We start from the raw sequence: 24,973 nt of genomic DNA on the forward strand, positions 1-24,973 counted from the left end.
TGCAAAACAGACAATAATGTGATCATAAATTCTGAAATGTTCACATTTATAGTAGTGTCTAAACAAATCTGACTTCAAATCTAAGCTTGACCTCTACCAAATGATCATTTTTAAAGCACATCATGCATTTATTTTCTCTTATTGCCAAGGATATCACTACCTGTACTGCTGTTGATTCAGTGATTAAGTTTATGTGCAAGCCATAACTCACTTGTCCACAGAACCATCATATTTCTATAGCCTAGATTCATAGTTTTACATTTCTACTACCTATACACAAAGCATTACATTTCTACTACCTATACACAAAGTATTACACTTACAGTACATAGACACAGAGTATTAAATTTTGTCTTTTACTTGGTTAAGAACTAATTACATCTTTTGGAATTTCAATGTCCCATCTGTGATGATGAGAGATAATCATGGTAACATTTTACCACAATACATAAATATATTTGTTAGTAAGTCTACCTAGTATTACACTTATACTACCTAGACAGAGTATTACACTTATACTACCTAGACACAGAGTATTACACTTATACTACCTAGACAGAGTATTACACTTATACTACCTAGACAGAATATTACACTTATACTACCTAGATGCACAGAATATTACATTTCTACTACCTATACACAAAGTATTACACTTACAGTACATAGACACAGAATATTACACTTATACTACCTAGACAGAGTATTACACTTACACTACCTATACACAAAGAACTACACTTATACTACCTACATACAAAATATCATACTTATACCAACTAGATACATATTTTACACTTATATTACCTAGATACACCAAATTAAACTTGTACTATCTCAATACATAGTTTTACACATGTACTACCTAGATACATAGTTTTACAAATGTACCAGTTTGATACAGTTTTACACTTATAGTAACTAGATACCCAGTTTTACACTTATAGTAACTACATACACAGTTTTACACTTATACTACCTAGACACCAAGTTTTACACTTATACTAACTAGATACATAGTTTTACACTTATACTACCTAGATACATAGTTTTACACTTATACTACCTAGATGCATAGTTTTACACTTATACTACCTAGATACATAGTTTTATACTTATACTACCTAGATGCTTAGTTTTACACTTATACTACCTAGATACATAGTTTTACACTTATACTACCTAGATACATAGTTTTACACTTATACTAGCTAGATACATAGTTTTATACTTATACTACCTAGATACATAGTTTTACACTTATACTACCTAGATACATAGTTTTACACTTATACTACCTAGATGCATGGTTTTATACTTATACTACCTAGATGCTTAGTTTTACACTTATACTACCTAGATGCATAGTTTTACACTTATACTACCTAGATACATAGTTTTATACTTATACTACCTAGATACATAGTTTTATACTTATACTACCTAGATACATAGTTTTACACTTATACTACCTAGATACATAGTTTTATACTTATACTACCTAGATGAATAGTTTTACACTTATACTACCTAGATACAGTTTTACACTTATACTACCTAGATGCACAGTTTTACACTTATACTACCTAGATACATAGTTTTACACTTATACTACCTAGATACATAGTTTTACACTTATACTACCTAGATGCATAGTTTTACATTTATACTACCTAAATACATAGTTTTATACTTATACTACCTAGATACATAGTTTTACACTTATACTATCTAGATGCATAGTTTTATACTTATACTACCAAGATACATAGTTTTATACTTATACTACTTATACTACCTAGATACATAGTTTTATACTTATACTACCTAGATACGTAGTTTTACACTTATACTACCTAGATACATAGTTTTATACTTATACTACCTAGATGCACAGTTTTACACTTATACTACCTAGATACATAGTTTTACACTTATACTACCTAGATACATAGTTTTACACTTATACTACCTAGATACATAGTTTTATACTTATACTACCTAGATGAATAGTTTTACACTTATACTACCTAGATACAGTTTTACACTTATACTACCTAGATGCACAGTTTTACACTTATACTACCTAGATACATAGTTTTACACTTATACTACCTAGATACATAGTTTTACACTTATACTACCTAGATGCATAGTTTTACATTTATACTACCTAAATACATAGTTTTATACTTATACTACCTAGATACATAGTTTTACACTTATACTACCTAGATGCATAGTCTTATACTTATACTACCTAGATACATAGTTTTACACTTATACTACCTAGATACATAGTTTTATACTTATACTACCTAGATGCATAGTTTTATACTTATACTACCTAGATGCATAGTTTTATACTTATACTACCTAGATACATAGTTTTATACTTATACTACCTAGATACATAGTTTTACACTTATACTACCTAGATACATAGTTTTATACTTATACTACCTAGATGCATAGTTTTACACTTATACTACCTAGATACATAGTTTTACATTTATACTACCTAGATACATAGTTTTACACTTATACTACCTAGATGCATAGTTTTATACTTATACTACCTAGATACATAGTTTTATACTTATACTACCTAGATGCACAGTTTTATACTTATACTACCTAGATGCACAGTTTTACACTTATACTACCTAGATACATAGTTTTACACTTATACTACCTAGATACATAGTTTTATACTTATACTACCTAGATACGTAGTTTTACACTTATACTACCTAGATACATAGTTTTATACTTATACTACCTAGATCCATAGTTTTACACTTATACTACCTAGATACATAGTTTTACACTTATACTACCTATATATATAGTTTTACATTAATAGTACCTAGACACCAAGTTTTATACTTATACTACCTAGATACATAGTTTTACACTTATACTACCTAGACAATAGTTGTTGTTGTTGTTGTTGTAGGGTTTAATGCCATTTTTCAGCAAAAAATAGGCTATACATGGTGGCCAGTATTACTGGTGGAGGAAGAACCCTGGGAAACCTTGGGAAGAACCACCGACCCATGAGAATCTACTGGCAAACTTTCTCACATACCCAAGTTAGCCAAGCCTGAGACTCGAACCCACACAGACTGAGGTGAGATGGCAGTGATCTGGATTAGTGAGTGCTTTAGACCACTTAGCCACTCAGGGACCCTAGACACATAGTTTTGCACTTATACTACCTAGATATATAGTTTTACACTTATACTACCTAGATACATAGTTTACACTTATACTACCTAGATACATAGTTTTATACTTATACTACCTAGATACATAGTTTTACACTTATACTACCTAGATACATAGTTTTACACTTATACTACCTAGATATATATTTTTACACTTATAGTATCTAGATACATAGTTTTACACTTATTCTACCTAGATACATAGTTTTACACTTATTCTACCTAGATAGTTTTATATGTATACTACCTAGATACCCAGATTTACACTTATAGTACTTAGATACATAGTTTACACTTATTCTACCTAGATACACAGTTTTATACTTATACTACCTAGATACCCAGATTTACACTTATAGTACTTAGATACATAGTTTACACTTATTCTACCTAGATACACAGTTCTATACTTATACTACCTTGATACCCAGATTTACACTTATACCACCTGAACATGCAGTAATGCAAACAGCAATATGATAATATGTTGCAAGTAATTATGCCCATCTGATTCATATGAAATTTTAGCAACACATTTTAAACATATTTATTGACCCACCCCATTTTCTTTGGGATTATGAAGTTTAAAAAAGGACTGAAAGTGCAGAAAAAAAGCATTTTAACTGGAATATTGTGAAGTCAATATTTTTCATGGATATAACTTTTTGTGAACTTTGTTGCTACTAGTAACAGCATAACAATTATTTCCAGTTAAAACAAAGTTAATTTGCAAGCCCTATAAAGCATAATGTATGCATTGGTATACAGGTAGGGCAAACTATACTCAGTTATAAGTTGAGTCCAACTGCAAACAACACTGACATTGATCTACCTTCACATAATGACCTGCATATCAGGGTCTCTGTTGTCTGTCCTACTGATTACCCTTAACAAACTGCATAGACCCAGAACCAGCCGATCTGGGTCCATGCAGTTTTCATTTGGTCAACTTAAAAGCAAGTATATACAGTAAGTAGGTTCCTTAAGAATGTTTTGCTATAGTGCCACCCTGCAACTTACATGATAGTTGCGTTGCCCAAGAGTAGTCATGTAACTAAAATATTTTGGTTTCACTGCCTTTAATTTTCATTGAAAAATGAAATTCAATCAACATTAATACCATTCACCTGAGCCTTTTAAGAATCCTAATTTTTGTTTAGACAAATAATTTCATTATTTAGTCTTTACCCAAACAATTAAATTTTTAAAAATTCATATGAAATTATGCTAATGCAAAATTCACTTAAATCAAAACTGAGCATGTCAGCGGATACCTGCAATTGCTCAATGGAAAGTAAATATACTTTAAATACTTTGAACTTGTGATTTGTTTCCGTAATAATATTAAAAAAAGAACAAAATCAACTTTACCTGAAATATTGAGATAATGGTTATCACTTTGTAGTGTCTGGAAAAGGAAAAAAAAAAAATGGGTTAATAAAAAGTTTTCAGACAAAAAACTTGTAAAGAGTCTGACCTCAGACAAAATGATTATCATACATCACATTTTTGCACCATTAATATTTGTAACATTATATTCAATAAGAGTTTTGCAGTTTAATGATCAATTAAAAATATCTAAGATTTAATGTAACAATATTAATCCTTGAAACTATATATATATGTCCTTACGATATGGATGCTGCCACCAATGTGATCCTACTGTAAAGTAATGTTCGAAGCCAAACAGGAATCATAAGTCCATAACATTTTGTCTGAAAATGGTAACAATAACACTTGGCATAGGTCTTTATAATATAAATCCTCACACAATCTATAAAGCCCTTACAAATGTTATTGACCAGAAATTAAATCCACAACAGATATGATGTAACACAGCCTGACAAGATGGATGGACAACACACTTTCTGCGACCTTCATCACCTTGATAACAATGACAGACTCCACTTAAATAGAAAAACAGTTTAACACTAGAGGAAAGAATGAAATCTGAAGAAGTGATGGAAAGAATTATTGTAATTTGCAAAAGTGAAGCTAACTTACTGACAGGATAAATAAATATAATCTTAGTTATGTCTGTAATTCATTTGCTAATGTACATGATCTTAAAATATAAATGAAAATGTTTTATGATGAATATCTATATTGCTGTAAGAAATTATTTCCAGATGAATTCTTACAATATTACAAGAACTATGAATAAATGAATACAATACACACACACACACCCCTTGATCTTGTTTTGGGTATAATGCCATTTCTCAGCACAACATAGGCTATATAGGGCAGCCAGTATAATTTATGGAGGAAGAACCCAGGAAGACCTGGTAAGAACCACTGATCCATGGGACGCTACTGGCAGCTTTCTCACATACCCACATTGGCCAAACCTGAGACTCAAACCAACATAGAAAGAGGTGAGATGGCATTAATCAGTAAAGGAGCTCTATGCCACCCAGGCCCCCTTGTACACCTTTATGACACACTGATGATTTAATGTACACCCTCTTGAATTTTACTGTAAAAAATGCTGCAAGGGCACAGTCCAGAGAAAACAGTTCTGACTGTTCTTCCTGGCTTTCATCTGGCATGGTTTCACAGACATGCAAAGCACTGATAACATTTTTCCAACCACCTCTGCTGTTGATATTAACAAGGTTAAGACATGTGTTGACATTTTCAAAGTCATAAAGACCAGAATACTCTTTCACATGATACAGCATTTCATGAACCCTTATAGAGTTTATTAGTGGGTTTTTGAAAAAGCAAAATCTTTGGGCCCATGTGTCTGGTGCAAGTACCTGGTGTTTGCGTGCAACTTACAAGAGATTCTGAAGACAAGCTTTGACAAGATTGATTTCAACATCAGCCTCTGTAGCTATCTTAGCAACGTGGTTAAACCCATCAATGTACTGCAGAACCTAAATACAACCAGAAACAAAATGGGAAAAGTATATTACTCAGAATAAAATAATCTTACTAGTCCATCGCTGCACATGTATGACTATTTTATAATCTGAAGTCATTAGGTGGAAATGGGGGCAAAAGAAATAAACAGCATAAGGGAAACAATGTCAAAGGGTTAAACAAAGAAGTTACAGAATGAATTGTTTAAACTTCATAACTATCCAACCCATGTGTGTACAAAATACAAAAGGTCTAGGAAATATGAGCAAATGAAAAAAAATTAACTAAAAAATAAACACTGTTAATGGCTGTGACTCTGACCTTAAGGTCAAAGGGGCAAGTGAGAATATCACTCAATGAATCGTCTTTGCTTCATAATGAATTCATTTTGAGTATGAGTGTGTTGAGTGTGATTTGAATTTTCAGTCATATTGCTACGATGTCTGCAGTGGAGCAATTTATAGTGATGTCTAGCACTGGGGCATCATGCCACAGACATGTAGCATGATGTCCCACCTGTCACATTATCATGATACCAAGCCAACCAGTCCTAACACTAACCTCTTAATGTTGAGCGCCTAGCGAGGCAGCTGTTAGTACCATTTTTACAAGCATAGCTGCCAACCTTCCAGGCTCACAATTAGTGAAAATAGGGATACGAATTAGTGAATTTGGACATGAATTAGTGAAAAATACCATGACAATTAACTCCATCCATTCTGACCGTCACTACCACACTATATCAAGATCGCAAAAGAAAAATAAAACACTATATATATGCAGAAATATATCTGCATTTCTATTTATTATGGTATTCATAAACTTCACTTGTTCTTGTGGTTATTTACCAAGACATGATACTGTGGCAGACTTGAACTTTCTCAATTGCTTGATCATAAATTTGCTTTCAAAACAGTTCAGGCTTCTTGCCTTGGGGACCAAGTATTCTGTGGCATTCTCCGATATTGCTTTAACTAGTGCAGCACTTTTGGTTCTTCCACAGGAAACTTTGGAAGCGATCTTCGAGTCCGGGAACATTTGTCGGAACAAATGTTTAGCATGGTCTCCAGCTGATAAAGGTAGATTATGTTCAACAAGAAAACTCACAAATAATGCTTCAGTGTTGGTAGCTTGCAGGTTTTCCATTGATGGCTTAAAATATTCCAGAGCTGAAATGTTTAGCATGGTCTCCATCTGATAAAGATAGATTGTGTTCAACAAGAAAACTCACAAATAATGCTTCAGTGTTGGTAGCTTGCAGGTCTTCTGTTGATGGCTTAAAATATTCCAGAACAGAAATCTGCAAATTCTTAATTTTCCCAACCTCTACGTGTTTTTTGCAACCGATGTGCTTCCTCACGTCTTTGCCACCATGCCCAATACTAAAATTTGTGGCACACTGTGTGCAAAAAGCATTATGTATATCAATGTTTGATGGCTGAATGCATGGCCAATTTTTTGTATATTCCAAATTAAACTTCGCTTTTTGAGCAATACATTTCTTTTTCCTTGCTGGTGAAGCCTTTTAAAGATCTTAGATGCGATGCAGAATGGTAATTCAAATCAGTGTTGGTGACACATGCGCGAAGCAAAATTTGGGTTAGGCCCAAGCTTCTCTCAAAAGCATTTGTAAAACTACTCTTATACATATAGATTAAAATAGGCTAAAATGCTTGCTACCGGGCCAACTATACCAATCGGCTGTAGTTCAACTAATATCGTGACCAGCAGAACCGGACCGTTTCGGCATCTGCCAATATCACGACTAGCACTTAAGGGTAAATCGTTTATTTTATTAAAGATTTAAAATAATTGAGAATTGGAGAATTTGTTAATTTTTTGCTTGCGGCGTGATTCCGTGAATTGCTGAAAAAGTCGTGAAATTTACGCCAAAATCGTGAGGGTTGGCAGCTATGTTACAAGTCTTGGGTATGACTGCTAGGGTTCGAGCCCATGACCTCCCGCATCCAAGGCAGATGCTCTAACCACTAGACCAATGGAGCAGTCTCTCTTGAGTATGAATAAAATTCATCAATGGGTTTTCGGAATCTAAGTAAATGAAACACTTAAACAGAAACCGTAATACACATTATCTGTGACTGTGACATACACCCCAAGGTCAAAGAGACAGTGAGTGTATCTCAAAATGAACTGTCTCAGCTCTATATATTTTAAGGGTATTATATTTGATTTACAAATATCTACTAATGTAATAAGTTTAAGAGAGTTTTAACAACTTTACCTTTTGTCTTTTATCTTACAGTATTACATGCTTATGTTTATTTGGCATGATGATCTTCTAAAAGTAGTTTTGCAATAATTACTTAATTAATTAGCACCATACTGCCGGTTTTGCAATAATTACTTAATTAATTGGCACCATACTGCCAGGTTTGCAATAATTACTTAATTGATTGGCACCATACTGCCAGTTTTGTGCTGATGTTCCATTAAACCCTATATATATTTATAATGGTTCATGCCAAGGATCATGGGAATTTATAATGAGGTTTAGGAAATATATGCAATTAAAAATCTAACAAAAGCCTCAACAAAATATTGAGGACAATGGTACTGGAACCACTAAAACAAAAGTGACTAATGTGTCTCACTTTCCCACCAATGTGGGCTCTACAAAAAATTAGAAAGGGTGAAAAGGTTCATCAGAGTAATTCTAAATTTAACGTGTAAACCTGTTAACTAAATCTGGTCTTAATCTAATAATTCTGTAAAAGATATATCTCACAGAAACAACAAGTAGGAACAATGTGGAAAATGCATTACCTGTATAGCTAGTTGCATCTACCATGTTGCTAACCCTACTATAGAACTAACACGATCCGTCCAATGCTACTTGCACTTGTTACTGACTTCATAGTAATCTTTAGTTTCTCTATGTACAAGCAGTTACAGAGTCAAGACTTTTCTACACTACATTTTGCAGTTTTCTGTATCCAAAAATCATCTTACACTGACGTCTACCAAAGGTGAGACCCCTGCTGACTTGGGGATGTAGAATAGGCCTGATGTTATAAGGGCAAGGCTGGACTAAAGGTAGTGCAAATGTAGCAGTCGTTTCATGGCCCCTGCCTGCTAGGGGGCCCCCACAGCACAGTGAAATGGTTTGAAATTGGAATTTATTCCATATATAAAACACAGAGCATGATTATCTTAGTAGTCGGAACAATGCCCAAGTGTCAATCTGTTTTGAAGTCAAAATGTTGAATAGCAACTGTGATTCCAGTAGAGATGAGTCAGCTATCTGCAAAGTGAGCAAAATAATGCAAATACCATATCAAAAAATATTATTCCTGAGTATACAACATCCATGACTTAGTAACACCACCTGAAACATCAGGACTGCCCAGAACATATTTGACACACCAGATGGAACATTTAGATTAGTTATTTTTATTTACATTCATTACTTTAATTTTGTTCAAATATGAAATATAATTCAACTCATGCTTTTCTGGATAATTCTGGCCATAAAATGTATTGATTGAAAGACAATAATAAGCATATGCTCACATTGACACAATTGATTGTGGTAATTAAGAGATTTTGTTAATGCCTGTACTAGACAGAAGCAATTATTAAAGCTGTATTATCTGTTATATGAAAAAAAGCTTAAGAAAATTATACCCACCCAATCCCAGCAATGATATGCTTGAAGCCTAAAAATGTACATTTTCTTTTTTACAGAGACAAGCATATCTCACTTCCACTACCTACAAACCTACTAGTGCACTATTGCGAGCAGCAAAGACTGCATCTAATTAATTCCAGCATCCAATGAATTTTAAAAACAGAAACCTTAATTTTTATGTGATGATATTTGACAATGCTAAGTTCTACCAGCTATTTTTTGTTACCAAGGGTATTATATTCTTTAAAGACAACATACCAGTATATGTTATTTTCTTTTATTCAAATTTGAATTTACAGTCATTTTATATAGGCTTATACTAAAAGATAGCTTTATATTCTTAAATGTATAATAACTTCTTTTTGGTCAAGCAAACTGATGTTGAAATACACTGAGTCTCAACCCCTAACAACCCTCCAACATTGTGAACATGGCATGGCTACTTTTTAAAATTACTTCAGGGCACCCAACCAAATTATTCCAGCCCTGCATAAGAGGTGCCTAATGCAGTCAGGAGCCACTGCGCCTCAAGGGTTAGTGTACATAATTCATCACCAAAACAGTGCAGGTTCAAATCCTACCAATTGGTTAGCTACTGTGGTGTGTCAATGGGCAAGGTACCTTACTCATAAAATGTCAGCACTAAGTGACCTGCTTGAGTTCCTGTTACATACAGCAATCAAACCTCAAGTGAAAGCTGATGTGAAATAAGTATAATTGACACAAACTGACCTGTTGTGTTGTGATATCCCAGAGAGGGCTGCTGACCTCAACCTTCTTGGAGGTAAATATTGGCACATCATGGTCCTGGACTGGGTTGGGGTCCTCTATCACTGGGGACACTTTCAGATGAATCGTACAAAACTCGCCTACAATTTATTTTTAAAGATTGTACTTTCATATATATATATATATATATATATATATATATATATATATATATATATATACGATTGTTAATCATGTTGGACAGAATGGAAAAAACACATGAAAATTGAAGGTTTTTGTTTTAAAAAATATGTAAAAGAAAATCAACTTTTCTGAGTATATATGGAAATATTTCACCCATTAAGTGTAAACATTTTGTATCATCACGATCTGCAAATGGAAAGCCACTCACTACATTACAAAATTTCCACTTCACTTCTGAAATATGTCCATATATCTACTCAAAAACTGAATATATCCTCTCTTTAATGTGGAAAAAAAATAGGTATTACATGTACCGATACATTTTAGTGTACTGTATAGGATGACAAATATGGGCAGTTCATCACATGTGTGTGAGGGCAGGTACCAGCTCTAACAACACTTAAGGCTCCATATCCACCAGGTGGAACAGAATGTGCAGTTCAATCATTTCCTTGGCATATATAGCTTGAAGAAATAGTTAACAGTTTAACAACAACAGATGCTGAAAGGATAAAATAAAGTATGGCCAAAGTAGACATTTTAAAAATGCTTCAAAATTTGGGTTACTGGTGTACCATGGTATATGTGCCAGCAGGATCTGTATCACAGTATACCAGTTAAACTACTTCACCAACACACACACACATACATATATAACATATATATAAAGAGAGAGAGAGACACACACACACACACTTAATCACTTTAAATTTATATGTTATTAAATTTCATGCTTTTGGTTTTTCCAAAACTGCATATTTGTGGGTAATTTATTTTGTCATCAATGGAAATACCTGTAACAATTTAAGTGACAGTGCATATATCCACTGAAAGATAAAAAATACCGTCTGTCACTCTGACCAAACAGGCTGAACCCATCCTGCAGTAATTAGATTGACTAAGATATACATATACAACTACATGGAGATCGGAATCACTGAAGATGCCTACATTATTTTGCACACATTTAAAATAGGTTTAATATAACCACTCTAACGGTACCAAAGATCTAAAATAAGATCAATTACAAATGATCATTTGAAAACATAATTTCCAAAAATAAACATTTTTTTAAAATTATTTGCTTCTTGCTATTATATGGAATGAACTCACCAAACCAATTAGAACAGAAGCAAATCTATATGTGTTTAAAACAAAATCATTTGACTACTTTCTAAAAAGGCAGTTTTCATTCTAAATATTGAAATACATGCACTCCAGTTTTTTTAATTTAATGTATTTATATGTGCTTAACTATTTTTAACTTTTGTTTCTATTCTTGGACTTATAATAGTTTGTTCATCCTGAGATATCAGAATGAATAGTATATTATATTGAGTTACCCTCATAAAATTAAATTTAAAAAAAAGTATTCATTCATAACAATACTGAAGTTTACCCATAGGAATGCTGCAACATCCACAACAATATCAAAACTTAACCACAACAACACTGTACTACCCATAAAAATGCAGAAACTTAACCACAACAATATCATAACATTCATAATAATACTGACAAAACCAATACAAATACTGAAACTTACCTACATCAATACTATAACACCCATAACTTTAATGAAACACCTATAACAATACTGCAACACTCATAACATTACTGAAATTTACCTGCAACAATACTGTAACACATAATAATACTGTAACAGCCATAACAATACTGTAACACCCATAACAATACTGTAATACATAATAATACTGTAACACCCATAACAATACTGTAACACCCATAACAATACTGTAACACATATAATAATACTGTAACACATAATAATACTGTAACACCCATAACAATACTGTAACACATATAATAATACTGTAACACCCATAACAATACTGTAACACCCATAACAATACCGTAACACATATAATAATACTGTAACACCCATAACAATACTGTAAGACCCATAACAATACTGTAACACATATAATAATACTCTAACACCCATAACAATACTGTAACACCCATAACAATACTGTAACACATATAATAATACTGTAACACCCATAACAATACTGTAGCACATATAATAATACTGTAACACCCATAACAATACTGTAACACACATAACAATACTGTAACACACATAACAATACTGTAACACACATAACAATACTGTAGTATCATTTATTTTCATTGGGCTCAATTTTCATTGTTTTGTAATATAAAGGCATTTTCGTGGGTACATAAATTCGTGGTTTTGCCTCTCAAGTTTCTATATTAGTAGGTATTTAATTTCATGGTTTAACCTCTACAAATACCCAAAATAAAGAATACAAAAAGAATAAAACTATGCTGATGCAAATGGCGGTCAATTTAATGTTCAAAGCAATACTACCACATGTATGAGCACAATTCAAATACCTGGTAAGTTTAACACTGACACCTTATTTTCGACCAAGTAAATAAAATCAGTCGAAGACGACACAGCCAAGAACACTAAAACAATAGTTCCATCTCTATGAGCACAAATAAAACACCTGTCAAGATTAATCACTTTCACCATGTTTTCATTTGAGTGTTATACATCAAAGGAACCTGACGCAGCACACAACACTAGGCAAATCATTTATTAAAGAAGAATTAAAGTCACACTTCCATGAGTGGCATGCTAAACAGGTCATGGATGCCGTTACGGAAAAGGATATTACTGGTGATGATCACTGCACAGTATTAGTAAACCCTGCAACCTCATTAATCAAGCCATTTCACGCTGAATGGATAATTGCAGCTCACATGACAATGAGTAAAAGATTGGACCTAATTACAGTGGTTTTGAGAAAGCTAGACTTGTTTAATTCAGCAATTTGGGGTTTATTTACCTGAGAAGCATTTGTGAGTACCATGAGACTTGATTGACACAGTGTCGATATAGTGGTTTTGTCCAAAATCTGTGAAGTGTGAGATTTAATACTCTGCTCTAATTAGTGTATATACATAGTGTTTCATTACTAAGTGTTTCAAGAAATAGTTATACTGTAGTATTTTACAGGATTGTTGTTCTTTTGGATTAAAAATGCATGGATAAAATGAAATGTGCTTTCAGAAGGATTTAAATGTTTCAACAATGGTTGTACTCAATTAAGGATCGATTTGAATAAGTATTAAATTTAACTTTCTTATACTGTTATTTTGTATTATTTTTTTGTTTCATTTTCAGTATTATTATTGTTTGAATACCTTATGCTTTTTCTATATTTTCTCTCTATCCTTACTTACCTCACATATCAATTTAAGGCAGTGAGTGTAAAATTACAGCTATCATACCTTGAACGTGTGCAGTGAAACAATATAAAATGATTTATAATTCTTGTTTCAAAAGGTTAAAATAAAAAATAAAACAAACACATGTAAAAGCTAATATTTAATTACCATATAGCAGTATTGACCTTGATTTATCAAATACTAATAGCTGTGTTAATCTCTAGGAAGGAAACACTGCAAGAAAATGAGGGGAGGGGTCATCATCCTATGTGGCTCATTTTTTGTTGGGGATTTAAATTTGTGGTTCAGGCAACAACAAAAACCACGAAAATTGGTCCCCCATGAAAACTGATGACACTGCAGTATTGTAAAACCCATAACAATGCTGAAAAACCCATAACACTACTGTAGCACTCATAACAATACTGAAACTTATTTGTAACAACACTGTAACACATAACAATACTGTAATATTTACAACAATAATGAAAGATAAAACTTACCCATAACAATACTGTAATGCCCATAACAATACTGAAACTTACCCATAATAATACTGTGACACCAATAACAGTACTGAAACTTACTTGTAACAATACTGTAACAACCATAACATTTCTGTAACACTCATAACAAAGCTGAAAGTTACCCATAACAATACTGAAACTTACATACAACAATACTGTAATACCCATAACTATACTGAAAATTACCCACAACAATACTGTAACACCTGTAACAATACTAAAACTTACCCATAACAATTCTGAAACTTACCTATAACAATAATGAAACTTACCTATAACAATACTGAAAGTTCCCCATAACAATATTGAAACTTATGTACAACAATACTGTAACACCTACAACAATACTAAAACTTACCCATAACAATACTGCAACACCTACAACAATACTAAAACTTACCCATAACAATACTGTAACACCTACAACAATACTAAAACTTACCCATAACAATACTGTAATACCCATTACAATACTGTAACACCTACAACAATACTAAAACTTACCCATAACAATAATGTAACACCTACAACAATACTAAAACTGACCCATAACAATACTGTAACACCTACAACAATACTAAAACTTACCCATTACAATACTAAAACTTACCCATTACAATACTGTAACACCTACAACAATACTAAAACTTACCCATTACAATACTAAAACTTACCCATAACAATACTGTAACACCTACAACAATACTAAAACTTACCCATTACAATACTAAAACTTACCCATAACAATACTGTAACACCTACAACAATACTAAAACTTACCCATTACAATACTAAAACTTACCCATTACAATACTGTAACACCTACAACAATACTAAAACTTACCCATAACAATACTGTAATACCCATAACAATACTGTAACACCTACAACAATACTAAAACTTACCCATTACAATACTGTAATACCCATTACAATACTGTAACACCTACAACAATACTAAAACTTACCCATTACTATACTGTAATACCCATAACAATACTGTAACACCTACAACAATACCAAAACTTACCCATAACAATACTGTTACACCTACTGCAAACTTACCCATTACAAACTTACCCATTACAATACTGTAACACCCATTACAATACTGTAACACCTACAACAATACTAAAACTTACCCATAACAATACTGTAACACCTACAACAATACTAAAACTTACCCATTACAATACTGTAACACCTACAACAATACTAAAACTTACCCATAACAATACTGTAATGCCTACAACAATACTAAAACTTACCTATAACAATACTGTAACACTTATAACAATACTAAAACTTACCCATTACAATACTGTTAACACCTACAACAATACTAAAACTTACCCATTACAATACTGCAACACCCATTCTCATTAAGCTTCACCAATATCTCAGTTAGAAGTGTGGGGAGTGTGCTTTTGGTTTCATCGTTGGACAGGAAACCACTCTCAAGCTGGAAGAAGGAGGTTGTAAATTTTATTTCTAACCTGTGAAAAATAGAGGTTATAATTTAAACATTCAAAATGATCAATGTGCATTGCAGCAATACAAACGTTCGGTGTGGTTTTTGTTTCTCACTTTTATTGAAAGCCTGCAGTTTGCTTAATCACCTTGATATTTCTTTAAACATGTTCCATGACCCCTAATAGGCTGTCCCGCTCTGAAAAGTTGTAGCCAAAATATTTTTATGCCACAAATATCATGCTTGAACATTAATATTATTAATCTGTTAGGATGATCTTACATGAAATTACTTAATACATGTTCCCTGCTTCCTTTTGGTAAAATGTAAATTTGGCAGATTTATTTAGTACAACTTTTAAAAACAAACACTGTACATAATAATATACCTTCATGCATCATCTTGTACAAAGTGGACATTCTTTTTTCAAGAACAGGAAGTTTTGCAGCAAGAGGTATATTTGCTTTTTCTCAACTTTTGGAGTCAGCTTTATCTTTGCAAACTTTTTACCTTTAAGCTCCTAGCTTGATTCCTTCCTAAAATTTGTTTTCATTCAGTCTGACTCCTGTTTATGCGCTTAAATTTATTTATAAACTAGAATGTTGATCCTAGACCAATACAGTATTCATGTTTTTGCAACACAGAGTTAATGCTTATACCACAATAAGATAACATAGCTAATGATGATTCGTGGTAATTGGGACTCTAATTTCTTTATCTGGGACTCCAATTTTATTCTAGCTTGGGAGTCTTGGAATCAAACTTTTGAAATCCTAAGTGAGAACCTTGAGCACTGTTGTGTCATTTGTGTTTTATGAAGACATTTCTAATTTAACCTTATTCAGGAAGGTTAAGTTTGTGCTAATTACAGGTAATCAATGAAATACAGACAGCAGATGATCTTCTTAAAGTGAAGGAAGATACAAAAAATGGAGCCCCAGCAGGGGGAAGAATATTAATCATTTTTTTCAGATGAAAATGCTGCAATTTTGTCAGCACATTGTTTTGTAAGGCAAATTAAATAACACTCTTTTATTTTGTTGACAAGCACAGTGGGCAAATCACTTACAAAAATAAGAGGGTCCTGATCTAAATTTAGAAGGGCTCCAGGCATTGGACTATCCTATTTTTTGAGTCATGAATTTCAACAGAACTTGCCAGGCCTTTTAAGTTTTTTGTTCATTTTCACAAATGTCATCTGTCAGCTTGTTAACAGTACTAGAAATGGAAAACACTTAAATGAATTTTTCTGAAAAAAGGTCAGAACAGAATATGAATGCATTTCACATTTGTTCAGATGATGACAATCCATCACTAAATACAGTGATCATAACTAAAGAAAGAAAAAACTTTAAACAGCTTATTTAACACTGAAGAGAATTTGAGCAACTGTAACATAAAGTGTCCAAGTCTAAAGGCCTTTCAAGCTTGTACAATTGATGATGATCATCGACTATTGAATATGGCTGCTGTTATTTAAACCAAAAAGACCTTGAGATGCATTCTTCTCAAGGAATTCTGAATTCTTCTACTGTAAAATAACTTTGTTTAAACTGAAATAAAGTAATCTATTTTTGTCAGATAATACTTACCTGATCACATTACAATTAGATAACTTTATTTTCTACCTCTGAATCTAAACCTGCTTGAAAGATGAAAGAGCATCTTTCTGTCTATATATTATACAGACAAAAGGAATGATTTCTTACAGGTTTAACTCCCTTTTGGCTAGAGTTATATTTGGTTTAAACAAGATTTTTTTTACTTAACACCCTAACTTATTAACTCCTAGAGATTCTTGTATTTTCGCCTGCAAAACTGGTAGCAAACATTTTTTAAAATTACTTCTGTATACATCCAAATACATACGCTTCCGAGAAATTTTCATTTAGCAGGATGCCTTGTTGTATTATAAACAATGTTTTGGATTGGTTATTTCAACTTCACATGTGCTGAAGGATAAAAATTGGACTTTTTGCCTACTGGGCCCAAGATTTTCATGTCCTGGCCATTTTTCCTACACATTTTAAACTTATCTTACTTTTTGCAAAGGTTCACCTGTCCTCTTGAAGTTTGCACTGGTAGGCTTTAGATCTAATGTCAAAAAGACTAAAATCCAAATACAAACTTCCATTCTGGCAACCAGTAATGTTTGGCCTAAACAAATCAGATCTCAAAAGTTATGTTTTCCCTGCTGCACTTTGTGATGTAAGAATAGAAAGTGTACATTATTTGGTATCCCTGTAGAGCTACATCTGTCTACTTTTCTGTAATATCACCCATTTTGGGTATCGTAAATGATGCTGACAGTACAGAGCTTGGAAGTAGGGTACAATTTCATGATGCGTAAATATGGCACACATGGTTAATGAGTTCAAAGATTATTGCATTGTGGGAAAGGGTGGGCAGGAGTATCTGTCATGTGATCAGGTAAGTATATCAGAGAAACACAATTTACTAACAAATTTGCTTTCTCCATCAAATAAATTACCTGAACACATTACATTGGGTGAATAGGAAAGCAGAGGAGGCGATGCTGAGCATCCTACTTGTGTCAGTAGAAGCATGATTGCTCTACTAAAACATCTGCTAATTTTAGCTTAGCACAACAAAAGACAATTTATTCATACATGTGTGTGGGATGTCCCTGTGATTATTGTCTCACCATCAAAAGTTTCTCAGAAAAATCTAGCAAATGTGGCAAATTCATGTTTCAGTCAAAAGCTGAACCTTTATGAATGTGGGTGGGGTCATGTGTGTGTGTGTGTGTGTGTGTGTGTGTGATTTGGATTTTTAATGTAGCTTTAACAATTTTTCAGTCATATTGCTACAATGTCTACAGTGTGACAGTTTATAGTGATGTCTAGCACTGGGGCATCATGCCACAGACATGTAGCCAGTCACATTATCCTGACACCAGGCCAACCAGTCCTAACACTAACCTCTTAATGCTGAGCACTAAGTGAGGCAGCTGTTAGTACCATTTTTGTAAGTCTTTGGTATGACTCGGCCAGGGTTCGATCCCACAACCTCTCGCATCCAAGGTGGACGCTCTAATCACTAGGCCACCGGAGTGGTGTGGGTGGAGTCACTCTCTGTGCAGCTACCGTCAACCCAATGAGATTCAGTTATCAACTTAGCAAGGTATCATGAAAGTGGTCACTCTGCTATGTCCTAAACTGAGACATTACATTCAAGGCCAGGCTAATGGAATCTGCTTGCATTTCATGAGTCGATGTTTTCATCGCATATCTGTCAGAGTTCAGGGTACAAAGATAATAATTATCCTTAGCGAAGCAGCCAGTGATTGTAGGGTTATGTTTTGCTTTCCTGCCATTAGTGGAAGAAAAAAGTCTTTCACAGTTGATATGGATATTATCTGTGTGTCTCAGATAACATTTGTGGGTACATCCTGGATCCTGCATCTATGTTTCTCTTGACAATAGTTTCTATTGGTTTACTAGTAACTGCATACTGTTATTAGGAAGGAACCAGGTTGTGTCATGGGTTCAAACCCCAGCAGAGTCATACCCAAGACTTGTAAAAACTGAACCATCAGAACAGAGCTGCATGAAGTTTGGATCAATGTGTAGCTCACTCATTCTACATATTGAAGTTTGCATTATTATAAAACTTTAAGTCCTGTTTGATAGCTGCTTCTGTGTTTGTTTGCATGGATATGTCAGAATTGGACCACAAGTTGGAGATTACCTTGTTGAACCCAAAATCTCATAAAACAATATTTTGACTTATTGTACAGTGGCCCCTGTCTTATAAAAAAACAACTCACCAGTAGCCAACTTCTCTACACTGCCAGTTTTCTCTGCTGAGAACAGTTTGTGACAAAAGTACCCTGCATGTGTGGCCACCCTCTGAAGTGGCATGCGCCCAGCATATTGGTCCAAAAATGTAAAATCCCTCACAGTGGCGATCTTTCATGTGTGTTCAAAACCAATATTTGATTCATAAAGTAACATAATAATCAGATTATCTATTCCAATATCAGTATCCAAATGTATATTCAGATTCCAATATCAGTATCCAGATGTATATCAGATTCCAATATCAGTATCCAGATTACAATATCAGTCTCCAGATGTATATCCAGATTCCAATATCAGTCTCCAGATGTATATCAGATTCCAATATCAGTATCTAGATGTATATCAGATTCCAATATCAGTATCCAGATGTATATCAGATTCCAATATCAGTATCTAGATGTATATCAGATTCCAATATCAGTATCCAGATGTATATCAGATTCCAATATCAGTATCTAGATGTATATTAGATTCCAATATCAGTATCCAGATGTATATCAGATTCCAATATCAGTCTCCAGATGTATATCCAGATTCCAATATCAGTATCCAGATGTAAATCCAGATTCCAATATCAGTATTCAGATGTATATCAAATTCCAATATCAGTATCCAGATGTATATCAGATTCCAATATCAGTATCCAGATTCCAATATCAGTCTCCAGATGTATATCAGATTCCAATATCAGTATCCAGATGTATATCCAGATTCCAATATCAGTATCCAGATGTATATCAGATTCCAATATCAGTATCCAGATGTATATCAGATTCCAATATCAGTATCCAGGCATATATCAGATTCCAGTATCAGTATCTAGATGTATATCAGATTCCAATATCAGTATCCAGATGTATATCAGATTCCAATATCAGTATCCAGATGTATATCCAGATTCCAATATCAGAATCCAGATGTATATCAGATTCCAATATCAGTCTCCAGATGTATGTCAGATTCCAATATCAGTCTCCAGATGTATATCAGATTCCAATATCAGCATCCAAATGTATATCAGATTCCAATATCGGTATCCAGATGTATATCCAGATTCCAATATCAGTATCCACATGTATATCAGATTCCAATATCAGTATCCAGATGTATATCAGATTCCAATATCAGTCTCCAGATGTATATCCAGATTCCAATATCAGTCTCCAGATGTATATCAGATTCCAATATCAGTATCCAGATGTATATCAGATTCCAATATCAGTCTCCAGATGTATATCAGATTCCAATATCAGTATCCAAATGTATATCAGATTCCAATATCGGTATCCAGATGTATATCCAGATTCCAATATCAGTATCCAGATGTATATCAGATTCCAATATCAGTATCCAGATTCCAATATCAGTATCCAGATGTATATCAGATTCCAATATCAGCCTCCAGATGTATATCCAGATTCCAATATCAGTCTCCAGATGTATATCAGATTCCAATATCAGTATCTAGATGTATATCCAGATTCCAATATCAGTATCCAGCTGTATATCAGATTCCAGTATCAGTATCCAGATGTATATCAGATTCCAATATCAGTATCCAGATGTATATCCAGATTCCAATATCAGTCTCCAGATGTATATCTAGATTCCAATATCAACATCCAGATGTATATCAGATTCCAATATCAGTCTCCAGATGTATATCAGATTCCAGTATCAGTCTCCAGATGTATATCCAGATTCCAATATCAGTATCCAGATGTATATCAGATTCCAATGTCAGTATCCAGATGTATATCCAAATTCCAATTTCAGTATCCAGATGTATGGTTTTCATTAGTGAGATAACTGCTAGCCAAAGTACATTTTAATTACTACAGTTGTTATTGTTGTAGGGTTTAACGCCATTTTTCAGCACATGATAGGCTATACATGGTGGCTAGTATTAATGGTGGAGGAAGAACCCGGGAAAACCCCAGAAAGAACCACCGACCCACGAGAAGCTACTGGCAAGCTTTTCTCACATACCCACATTAGCCAAATCTGAGACTCGAGCCCATGCAGACAGAGGTGAGATGGCTGTGATCCATAATGGAGAGCGCTTTAGATCACTCGGCCACTCAGGGCCCCATTTACTACAGTTAATATTACATCCTTATCTACAAACATGGACATTTATAGGAAATGGACACAGCAATGATGTGATAGGGTTTTGGGCTTCGTATAGCTGTAGAGTTTATCTCTTTGATCATTATGACCAAAGCTCTGTGTGTGTGCATGTGTGATTTGGATTTTTAACATAGCTTTAACAATTTTCCAGTCATATCACTATGATGTCTGTAGTGTGGCAGTTTATAGTGATGTCTAGCACTGGGGCATCATGCTGCAGACATGTAGCATGATGTCCCACCCAGTCACATTATCCTGACACCAGGCTGACCAGTCCTAACGCTAACTCTTTATGCTGAGTGCCTAGTGATACAACTTTTAGTACCATTTTTATAAGTCTTTGGTATGACTTGCCCGGGAGTTTGAACCTGCAACCTCCTGCAGCTAAATAAAGAAAAATGAACCCTGAACAAAATAGTATCAGACAAAGATAAAAAGATCATGTGAATGTACATTCTTCACTTTCTTTATAAACAAGGTATTTTATCTACTCTACAATAGTTTTGCCTCCATGATTAAACCGCAGTACAAGTAGCAATACTGGAATAAATCTGTAATCTTTACAAAATTTAACATGTCATTATGTAAATGGAAAATACCTATTTTAACAGAAAAAGTATGCAACTAAATGACAATGGGAGTGCTCAAGAATCACGTTGAAAAATTTGATGTTGGAATGACTCAAATAAACAATATTGTGACAGATAAGGAGAATATTCTGCAGCAGTGGGAAAATGGAGTACATGTAAACAGAATGATTCTTAATGTCATGCAATGTTTGTACCAAGATTTAAATCACAAGGTTTTGAATGGTTTTGCAATGCACATGCCAACAACACCCTACTCTTATAAATCAAAAACTATCAATATATGCTCACTCGAAAAAAGTCTATTTTTTAAGACAAGAAACTTCTGATAATTAACGTTTATGTGTGTGTGTATGTGATTTTTTAAAATATTTTAATGTAGCTTTAACAATTTTTCTGTCATATTGCTACAATGTCTGCAGTTTGACAGTTTATAGTGATGTCTAGCACTGGGGCATCATGCCGCAGACATGTAGCATCATGTCCCACCCAGTCACATTATCCTGACACCAGGCTGACCATGCCTGACAAAAATGGTACTGTTAGTACCATTTTTTTAAGTCTTTGGTATGACTCTGCTGGGGATCAAACCCACAACCTCCCGCATACGAGGCGGATACTCTAACCACTAGGCCACTGGAGCTGTCGATAATTAACATTACTTTTAAATGAAGATATTAATGTTATTACGTTACATATAGCTTTTTTACTTCATGTACATACATGTACTTCTCACAAATATAGTCCCCCTCTAGAAAGGCCACCCCTTTTGGAAGGCCACTTTTCCAGTGCAGAAGGGGGGCTTTAAAAGAGGGGGAACCACTGTACCACTGAAAAAGAAAAGCAGTAAAGTTAAAAATTTACTGAATTTAGCTGGATTATCTAGAGGACATATTAGCACATGGCAGCAAAAGTAAAAACTGGTTCAAACAAGTTATAATGGTAGCAACCCTCGCAGATAAGGGAAGTTAACCTGTAAGAGTTGCTTCCCTTTGTCCATGTAATTCAATGTGTGTGTGTGTATGTATGTATGTTTTATATGTTCTTACATACACATTTACACACACACACACACACACACACACACACACAATGAGAAAGACATTTTTCCTTCTTTCCAAGAGAGCTGGATTTGGAGGTAACAAAGTTTACCATATGTAATTTTATCAGGTAATGTATTAAACAGAAATCAAGTTTCCAACATAACTAATCCAATTTTGTTCTCATTAGCACAATATACATTACTTTATCTATTTTGAAAATTGGAGACTCCTCTTCCAGACAAAAAAATGATTGTTCATTTTCTGACCATTGTGTGATACACTTTTTACACTCATTTACAATGTCTAAAAATCCTCTTCGACATTTGTCAAATCTTTTTCTATGAGAAGCTACATAGGGGATTCTTGTTAAAAAAATTGTCATGTAGTGCATTTTGCTTAAATGTTGGGCATCCTCAGGATTCCCAGTCTATGCTCTGTATGCATCCACACCAATAAATATTTCTATTTGTCAGTTTTTGGCAGGTGGAAAACCCATTGTGCAAGTCTTAACCAGAAGGACGGATAGACAAAGCTAACAGTATGCCAATTTTTGCATAGTGGAAAACAAGAAGGAATGGTACAAAAGGTTAACACTATATAAATTTTGGCACAATGGAGAACCCTGCGAGCTATGAGCAAATTTTAACCAGAAGGATGGACAGACATTGGCAGCACTATGCCAATTTTAGCACACTGGAGAACCCTATGACCTAATCTAATGCAAATCTTAACCAGCATGATGGCTAGACATGGGTAACACTATGCCAATTTTAGCATACTGGAGAACCCTATGACCTAATCTAATGCAAATCTTAACAAGCATGATGGCTAGACATGGGTAACACTATGCCAATTTTAGCATACTGGAGAACCCTATGACCTAATCTAATGCAAATCTTAACCAGCATAATGGTTAGACATAGGCAACACTATGCCAATTTTGGCATACTGGAAAACCAGAAAGAAAGATATAACACTATGCCAATTCTGTCATACTGGAGAACACTGTGAGTAAAGTACAAATCTTAACCAGAAGAATCGACAGACATGGGTAACACTATGCCAATTTTGGCATAATGGAAAATCAGAGGAATGGCTAGACATGTTTAACACTGCCAGTTCTGACATAATGGAGAACCCTCTGTGTGAAGTTTAAATCTTAACTAGAAGGATGGATAGACATGGGTAACACTGCATGTCCATACCATAAACAAAATAAGGCATATTAAAAAAAAACACTGCAGATGTTGTCAAACTCACCTCTAACTGAGTTACATAAGAGGCAAGTTTCTTGATGACGAGGTCATAGGGACATGTTTGTGTCTGAGCATCGAACACAAAGCACAGGTTGAAGATCAGTGCGTTACGGGCGTATTTTGGGTTGTCTATGCACACAGGGCAGCCCACAAATTTGTGACCAAGGGCATTCCTAAAATATAGAGGTGATCAACATTGTACAACATGAAATATGTGTCTAGAAAATGGTGTAATAATAAAATTATAACATATT

The 24,973-nt window shown here is 33.9% G+C and overlaps 1 protein-coding gene across 3 annotated transcripts in view; it reads right to left on the bottom strand.

Annotated features, from left to right (window-relative positions):
• LOC149796220 (GATOR1 complex protein NPRL2-like) overlaps positions 1-24,973 on the bottom strand; it is a 42,178-nt gene that overhangs the window by 10,648 nt on the left and 6,557 nt on the right. For all 3 annotated transcript variants that reach the window (XM_089966176.1, XM_089966177.1, XM_089966178.1), the window contains exons 3-7: positions 24,724-24,892; positions 15,762-15,870; positions 10,480-10,616; positions 6,015-6,112; positions 4,602-4,638 (exon numbers count right to left, since the gene is read on the bottom strand). In XM_089966176.1, coding sequence (XP_089822302.1) covers positions 4,602-4,638; positions 6,015-6,112; positions 10,480-10,616; positions 15,762-15,870; positions 24,724-24,892 — 550 coding nt within the window. The remainder of the gene's footprint in view (positions 1-4,601; positions 4,639-6,014; positions 6,113-10,479; positions 10,617-15,761; positions 15,871-24,723; positions 24,893-24,973) is intronic.

This window comes from Sinohyriopsis cumingii, chromosome 7, assembly GCF_028554795.1.
Source record: "Sinohyriopsis cumingii isolate HCF-2022 chromosome 7, ASM2855479v2, whole genome shotgun sequence".
Taxonomy (NCBI): domain Eukaryota; kingdom Metazoa; phylum Mollusca; class Bivalvia; order Unionida; family Unionidae; genus Sinohyriopsis; species Sinohyriopsis cumingii.